This window comes from Phycodurus eques, chromosome 20 (genome assembly GCF_024500275.1).
Source record: "Phycodurus eques isolate BA_2022a chromosome 20, UOR_Pequ_1.1, whole genome shotgun sequence".
Taxonomy (NCBI): Eukaryota; Metazoa; Chordata; class Actinopteri; order Syngnathiformes; family Syngnathidae; genus Phycodurus; species Phycodurus eques.
Window position 1 is genome coordinate 1,483,235 of NC_084544.1, and position 8,889 is coordinate 1,492,123.

Consider the following 8,889-nt stretch of genomic DNA (forward strand, 5'->3'; position numbering starts at 1 on the left):
TCACGGCATAACCGTATTTATAAACTATTTATAAACACCTTGGGGGCCATCAATTACGCTTTTGGTGGGAGGGCTCGCTCCCTATCCCTCACAAATAGAGTTGGTTAACTGTACACGTGTGCCGTTTCCTGCGTCACTAAACAGAGAGGCCTTGTTGCGCCCGTGTTTTTCCTCCGTGCTAATAAATACGATAATAAACGGCCCGGGCTGACAGGCGCCGTAAGATGTTGACCTGCATCGATCTTCGGTAATATTACGAATGAAGCTGATGGATGCGGGCCACTATATGACAGGCAGGCTCGAGGGCGGCCGTAAAGCGTCCCCCGGTGGGTTAAACATGATGGATGATTCATGCTCCTCGGCAGTCCGGCGTGCGAAATACAAATATGTGCTTATGCGCCGCACGTGTTGAACGCATAAAGACGTCAACTCCCGGCCGAGCGTATTATTATCGTTATCGTTATATAGATTGACGTCCTCGGGAACATTTCCCCTCGGATTCCCCCTCACCCCCCGCCAATCTCTCAGATCGGATGCAGCTCATTGATTCATTCGCTTCATTCGTCACTCCAACAATGTGACATAAATCATATGAATCGCAGGCCTGGCTCATCCAATCATGTCAACAGAGCGAGGGGGCGGGTTGGAAATGTGACTTCCAACCCGACACACTTTGTTAAAGAGCCACAAAAAACAACAAGTTCAACAGGATGCCGTTGGTTCCGTCTCTGGCGCGTTTATCTCATTATAACATCTGCTGAAATGATTGGATCAGAGTTAAGGCAGATATTCTCGCCGCTCACCGTTCCTCTCCGACGTCCTCAGGAAGATCATGTCTGCGGGAATCCTTTGGTTCTAAGTAGAAAAGAAAGTTACCGAAAGTTAACGAATGCAGTCGCTAAAGTCATTGGAATCCTGCTGAATAATTAAACAAGGTCGACTTAGCGGCTGAAAACTGATTTATTTTTTATTTTTTTTAAATAAAAGTCCCAGAAAGTTAAAACTTTTCCACTTTTTAGAGGAATTACTATTTTCTCATTTGGAGGAGAGAGGAAAAACTTACAATTATTAACTTAAATCATATTAACTGGGGGAAAATGGTGAATAAAGCCAAGCGATCCCACGCCTTCCGCAGATAATTGACGCCCATTACAATTGCATTGAAACCCCAGAAATTCCTGAACAAGTGAAGGTAAACCAGCCGTAAGCATTTTGGGGTTGGGTTCTTTTTTTACATACAAAATTGGGTGAATAGTTTTTGCATAACTGCTCTTTTTTTGATGGACTGAACTTTTTATTTCAGACATGCAGAAAAAATAAATAAATAAACAAATTGGGGAAAAAAATCTGCAATGTAAATATCCTATACTAAAACAGCAAGTTCTAGTATTAGTAGAGTCGGAAGAAGTTAAACTTATTGTTCTTAAAGGCAAAAACCTAACTTCAAGAGCAGTAATCAAGCTAGAACAATATTGCTATACTATTACACGTGTTTTCATTCACCTTCTCTACGATAAGCAGGTCTCCCACTTGGATGTCCGAGCTCTTCACCTGGATTTTACCTGCAGGGGGGAAATAAACAAAAAAACGTCAACTCCAACAATGACAGCACATGAATCCAAGCTGCGTCTTTACTTTTAACAGACGTAAGCTTTTGATTTGTGGCATTTTGCTCTCGAGAATCAATCTCTCACCTTGCGAGAGATTGATTCTCAGTGGCGTGATGGCGTAACCGACCCGAGAACTCGCTTATTTATCGCCCTAACATCCTTGGCAAAGTCTCACACTAGCCGGCGTGAGAGGTGTTATGGCACGATGGCACAGATATCACACGAGGGGATCGGGCGCGGCAGACGATCTTTAGCAGCGTCTAAAAATCGATGCAATTACGGCGAGAGGGACGACTTGCGTTACGTGGGTAATTGCGCGGGGAGGGCCGGGTGCTAGTGGGGAGTATCCGCTATCATCGTGTCAGCAAACAGTCGTCGCTCGTTCACTCACCGCGCAGCGTCAGCTTGCTATACAGCTGCGAGTTCATCTCTTTGTCCCGCTGGTGGCGCCGCACCTCGTCCACGGCCTCGCGCACCATCGTGACGGCCAGCACGAAACCCTGGAATAAGCAAGAGACGTCGGGTTTAAATATACGCGCTAAATGTGGTGCACCTACACTGTGGTCCGAATGATTACGTACATAGGAACCCACGCATTTTTAGTAGCAGTAGGCGAGTAGCCATACAAGGTATCGGTTCCGGGCCGATACAGCCTTATTTCAAGGTATCGGGTATTCGTGAAGACTGCCGATCCCAGCCAAAATAAAAAAATAAAATCTGACATTGGGTAAGTCCTCCTCGCCAGTAGTTGGCGCTATACTGCAGCGGTTTGACACATCTGCCAATCATCATGGGTTACAAAGAAAGAAAGAAAGCTCTTCACAGTTATCTGTCATCGTGTTAATTGAAATTGTATGTATCAAAAGTACTAGTGGTATCGGTACTCTGTATCGGTGAGTACTCGTACTGGTATCGGTCAGGAAAAAAGTGGTAGCGAAGAGCTCTAATTTTTAGAATGGATTTTTCTATCAATTATCTTCTCGATTAATCAGGACCCACACTATTTATATCGCACGGCCCAGAATGAGAAGTCGAAAAGGATTTACCAGAGGCGCCCAGTACGTGTACAAGTATCCGATCTTCAGCGAGGGCACAAACTGCGAGCAGGCCACCACCAGGAAGTAGAGATTGAGGAAGAACTTGAACTGCTGGTAAAGAACCTGAGGCGAAAGACGCAAGACATCATCGAGACACGTTTGTGGTTTTCAGCTCGACTTTACGAGACATCACATGTAGCAAAGCGCTCGCTGATGGGCTCCAATCGAAGGTCACACTTTGAATAATGCTTGTAATAATGAGAGTGCGGTGTCCAGCCGGATCAATAGGCGCTTAATGAACCCGCTGACCTTTATTTAGGGCGGCGGGGGGACGCACGCTAAACTCAATTTGCGCGTGTTTAATAATTCAACGCGCAGGGAGACAAACGGCACATTTGCTCAGAATAGAGACGTCTCCAACGGACAGGTGACATTTTACGGCGAGGGGAAGTGATGACGCAGCCATTCGCTTTTTAATAAGTAAGCCTGAGCACTACTGTCCCGCACTCAAAGAGAAGTTAACCTTAAGTAGCATTAGGAATAGAATATGCCCCAGCATGTCAGGTTTGACGTCGTAACTTTTTCCAAACACAAAAATTACCCCCAAAAAAAGTGTACTCCTGTTTTTAATTCAACATGTTTTACATTTTTAACTTAAAAAACAATGCGATATCTTTGAGCAATCAACTTTAACAAATATATATTTTCTTCAAATAAAAAATTGTGTTATCTTGTTATATTCAACTTTTTTATATTTCCCCCCCCCAAAAAAATTCAATTAAAAATAGTGACTTGAGTAACTTACCTTTTTTTTAAATTTTTTTTTTATACATTTTCTTAAACGAAAAACGTAGTGTGACAATAGCTAGTAAAATTCAACTATTTATTTTTAGGACTTAAAAGTTACTTAAAAATATTTTGTGATGAATTCCATTTTTTTATATACTGTATTCTTTCTGATTAAAAATGGTATGATATTCTCATTCTAAAAATAAAAATCAGCATGACATGATAATCAACATTTTAACATATTGTTCTAATTTAAAAAATAAAATCGCCCAATGTCTTTTTTGCGGTAACCGTCCTCATATCATTGAAAAGTTGTTTTTATTTTTAAAGTAACGTTTCCAAAAAACTTCTAACTGCCGAGGTGCCCTTGAGCAAGGCATAGCGTTTTGCGGAAGTCAAGCCATTACCCCCGGCACAAAGGTGAAGACGTTGTACTTCTGGTTGCGGATGGAGTTTTTGGGGAACTTGTCGTCGCACTTCTCCGGCCGGCCGAGCCACACGGTGCGGGCCTTCAGCTCCTTCTTGCGGCGGCACATTCGGACGAGGCAATCGCAGCAGCTGCGGGCGACGCAACAACACAAGTTCATCCAGAATCGTGCGTGACGACAAAACAACAACAGCAGTTTGTCACTTGTGGCGAGGTCACCTTAAAAAATGAGATGATATGCAGTCGAGATTGTCACAGGACAGTTCATTTATTGCACAATTTTAAGATATTACATAATGACAAATAAGCAAAACAACAAGCACAAAATACAAACATTGGTGAAGTTGTTGAACAGATGTCAATTGTAGTGATTGTAAAATTCAAAAATAGGTCAATTTTATGTTTTTATTGAGAAATGACAGGAAGAGCCGCTTTTCAACTATTTCTTTTCTCTTTGGTGTAAGAATGTGTGTCATGCCACGTACATCACTGCTGCTGTTATTTACAAATAGTCGGTGTTAATTCAAGCTTTTGAACAAACCTCTAAAAAAGGAGCGCTTTTTCTACTTTCCACGTACGGGTGTTCAGCGCAGTGAGGTGAAAAGGTTAGCGTCTTCGCCGGGGAGGAAATATTCACGGCTCAATTTGCCCCGTGAAGCCCGGCCAGACAAAAACACACACTGTGGAAGCATCCGGAGACACATTCGTCCTTGTTTGGCGTTAGCGGAGCGTCGCTAACACGCGGGGACGCCCCCCCCGCCGACAAGATTGATTTAAACAAAAAGTGAGCTTTGACTTTGCATCCACCTGCTAATGATGACACCGTGGCTTATCCACAGCATGAAATGCAAACAGTGCGTGTGTGATTTACGTAAAGCGGAGCTTCCCAAACGGTCTGGGGAGCTGCTGCTTGGGGGTCCACAAAATAATTTGCAATTAATTATTATGGCTTATCGTTTTTTAAATAGAAGACACCAACACATGGAGAAGGGTGGCCAATAAAACAAATGACTCTTCTCTGCCTTAGCTTTAGACCAATTAAAAGGTCGGATGTGGTTGTGACAAATAAATCTGACATCCCTGCAGGAATAAAGTCTTTTTTTAGAACAAGAAGAGTATTATTGCATGAATAAAGTCCTATTTTTTTTCAAGTAATAATCCTTTTTTACGGTATATTATTTAAAGTACAGTGGACCCCATTATACCCAGAGATTCATGCATTCGCGGAATTTTTTATCCCCCATTTTTCTTTTTTAAATGCATATTGGGGGGTATCCCTGCTTATTCAAGAATTTTGAGGGGTTGCAAAAATGTAAATAATAAAGTTGTTGTTTTTTTTCGCCAAAGCAATTCAAATTGATGTCTATCTGCAAATATTCGCTATTCGTGGCCGGGCTCGATGCCGATCCCCCTCGAATTGTGGGGTCCATTGTATATGGTCCTGTTTTTTTTTTTTTTAAACAAAAGGCTTTTTTTTTTTAAGTATATACAGAGCACGCCCACTATTCCGCAAATAGTGAAAATCCGCAAATAATTGACTCTCCCTTATAATTGGATTGAAAGGAAAAATTCAGAAAAAAAAAAAAAACTGAAATAAGCAGTGGATAGGCTAAATAAAATAAAAAACATGAATAAAGTGGAGGATTTCACCCAAAAATCTGCAAGTCATATTTAATATTACCATTTTATCCTTGAAAAGTACGACTTTATTCTCTTAAGATTATGACTTTCCATCCCGACAAATTAATATTTGTTGTACACATTACAACTTTTTTTCTTGAAAAATATGACACTATTCTCATAAATTTACCACATTTTTTCTCAAAAAATTTTGAATTTGTTATGATAGCTTTGCAACTTTTTTCCCCTCAAAAATAGGCATCTATAACATTTAGGGGTACACATAGTACTCTAGATCTACTTAATTGGCGTAAGGATTATGAGGGGGGTCCTTGGAAAAATGTCTCTCCTGTACCTAAAAAGTTTGCGATCACCTGACATAAATTAGCTAAAGTGTCACCTCAGTGTACATTGTCATGGTGATTTACTTGGCTTTTCCACCTTTTAAGCAACAAAAAAAATAAAATCAACTTTGGCGGTGACAACTTTTGGCCATGTTTGACTTGGCGGTGGCGCTCCGCCTCGGCGCGCCGGGCGTCCAGATTCATACGGCAGATTATTTGAGCAAATGAATGCTATTTAAATAACGGGGCCATTTGAACAGCGCCGGCTTAGTCGGCTCGTGAATTATTTGCCTTTTATAATCCCGCGCAGTGCACACACAAAATTACTGGAAAGCATCAAACTGGTCAGCTGTGAAAAATCCAATTTGTTCATTAGCGAGGGGGTGCACGGGGGAGGGGGGGAGGGGTGGGCGATCGATTCGGCTGGAGACGCACCGCCGGCGACAAACTGACAGCGGGGGCTCTTTCAAACTTCCTCGTATCAGCGCGGAAACCTTCAAAATGTGTGGAATGCGTGTCGGCCAGCAAATAGTGTGACCTCGATGGTGACTTTTGCACTTCGTGCACAGCTTCTGATGCGCTGGAAATCCAAACTGCGGCTGGCGTCTACACATGCGACGCACTTTTTATGCCAAGCGCAACGTTTGCACAATGACACAAAGCCACAAAAAATGCGTCAGAAGCGAACTCAACCCCACAGAAGCCGAATCGGGATGTGAAACCCATCAAAAGCAAACACGAAGACGACGGAAGCATTCTTGGATTTGAATATATGAATTCATAAAACATTAATATCTGATGCAAATAATTCAAGCCTGACTAGTTGGGTTCCTGAAGAGGCTGCCCAACATCAAAAGTAAACAACGGAGGATTTACGAATACGAGCTGTATTACGACGTGGTGCAAATAATTCAAGTTTAACTAGTTGGGTGCCTGAACTGCCAAACAATTCGAACATAAATACGAAAAAGGCAACAATGTAAGCATAGCTGGAATAATATGTCATGCATGGATATTAACGTGGCACAAATCATTTCGGCCTGACTTGTCGGCTGGCCAAACAGGTCGACGAAGAAGACGAGTCGGACATTCTCGGACTTGAATACACAACACATTCATATGTATCATGAAATAATTTAGGCCCAACTAGTTAGCTGCCTAAACAGATTGCAAAACACTATACGTATAATACGTGACGGATTAATACGCATCGCTAAATAATTTCAGTTGGCTAGCTGAACAGGCTGCGGACAGCCAAATGGCGGAAACAGACACACTATGAGAAAATGTCAGCGCAAATGCTCAATGTAAAGTTAACAGAACGCCTGCAAGGTAGACAACCGCCTACCTTCCACAGAGGACTCTCCAGCCGCCGAGCAGGAACCAGCCAAGGCCTCGCTGTCTGCGGTCGACTCTGGCCCGGGGCAGCGTTTGGTAGTCGCTTTCGTCGTTCTCCAAGGCCTCGTCGGACATCATCAGGGGCATCTCGTCCAGGCTCGACGGCTCATCGTCGACGGAGAATCTGACGGCCCGGGATTCAAAATACACTTCAGGGATCTGAGTGCAAGTCGTCGTTGGCACTGTTTGCTTTGTAGCTTTGAGTAAACATACTTGGGAGTGTACTTAAGAAACCTGTTATGCTAACAATGGGAATATGCGGTCTCATGGAACATGCAAGACTTTTCTTGCAATGGAATAGACTACTATTGATATCCGTCGTCCCTTAGTAGAGGGTATAACGGTGGGCTTCTAAAATGGTGGGTTGAGCCGACCCATGCCTAATTCACGAACACAGCCACATCCCAAGTTATGTGGGTGTGCACACTTGTGCAAACACATCAAAGCAGTTGTTTATTTTTACGTCCTTTCGAAAAGTTTTTTTCCCCAATAAAGTTGTACAAGACACACAAGTGCTGTCTTTAAATGATTGATATTGGTCTCATTTTGATAGACTTTGTTTGTCTACACTTTAGGTAGCGTCTACCGTCTACTAATTATCCGTCTTGTGTCTCTCTTTAAATGCCGGATGCAGCACAGCTGACACCACGCGAAGATTAACTCAACGGGGCCTTTAACTTGGACTTTGACGCAGACAAAATAACATTACAGAGCTCAGAGCGAACAGATGGTGGATTCGAATTGCCTCCAACTGGCCGCCACCAAAAACGAAACAAAATGGGCCGGGAGGCTAGGCTAACGGCACAAGCTAACAGCCTCGCCACAGGAAACACACGCCAGTGTGGAGGCGAGAATGGAAAAGTTAACATTTCAACACTTCATCTCATCACTCGACCGCGGAAATGTCCGCCAAAAGAGGCCACATACCTCGAGTGTCTGACGGAGTAGTAGTTGTAGGGGCTCCTCCTCGAGCTCTTCCGCATCGGATCTAACGGGATGCCGTCAGCCATCTTGGCCGGGAAGTCCACTCGGTGACGTCACCCCACTTAGGAATTTATGCCACATTCGAGAAGTCGCGTGGATCTCATCACGCGTGTCATAATTCATTCGTTTTCCGTCCCGAAGATGTTTCTGTTGTGGGTAAAATACTACATCTATTATAGTTAACAACTAAGGGTTTGTTTTTAGTAAATAATATGTATTTAATAATATTATTTGGCTAACATTGGGACAGCAGTATTTTGACGAAACACAAACGTTTCAAAATTCTGAAGTCTCTGAACGCAACACGAGTTGTACGCCAAGTGAATGGTTGATACCCTGCGCGCAAAATGCTGGTTTGGGGCCACGAAATACGAACATTTGCAAAGATACACCATCGGATTATTATTATACGGGCCGACCACAAAGTCTTTACAATAAAAAAAAATACATTTTACAAAAGCAATTGATGAAATATATTCCTGGGATTTGTTCTACCTGGTTATCAAAGTTTTCTATCAGATTGCCTTTGTGTCTTTCAGGTACCCTGATTTCAGTCGGAGAAAAAACGGAGAATTTATGAATACTCTGTATATTAGCTTCAATTGAAAATGTACCTTTTGCAAAAAAAAGTTTAATTTCAAAACAGACTTTTTTTTTTTTTTTTTAAAAGGCAAACGGAC

General features: G+C 42.5%; 1 protein-coding gene across 8 annotated transcripts in view; it reads right to left on the minus strand.

Moving 5' to 3' along the window:
- The window catches only part of atp9b (ATPase phospholipid transporting 9B), a 37,207-nt gene extending 28,949 nt beyond the window's left edge, over window positions 1-8,258 (minus strand). For all 8 annotated transcript variants that reach the window (XR_009767235.1, XM_061664265.1, XM_061664266.1 and 5 more), the window contains exons 1-7: window positions 8,153-8,258; window positions 7,176-7,349; window positions 3,844-3,994; window positions 2,657-2,770; window positions 2,002-2,110; window positions 1,504-1,562; window positions 804-855 (exon numbers count right to left, since the gene is read on the minus strand). Coding sequence is in view for 7 of the 8 variants with exons in the window: in XM_061664265.1 (XP_061520249.1) it covers window positions 804-855; window positions 1,504-1,562; window positions 2,002-2,110; window positions 2,657-2,770; window positions 3,844-3,994; window positions 7,176-7,349; window positions 8,153-8,235 (742 nt within the window). In the remaining variant the exon portion in view is untranslated. The remainder of the gene's footprint in view (window positions 1-803; window positions 856-1,503; window positions 1,563-2,001; window positions 2,111-2,656; window positions 2,771-3,843; window positions 3,995-7,175; window positions 7,350-8,152) is intronic.
- Window positions 8,259-8,889: the final 631 nt, after the last annotated feature.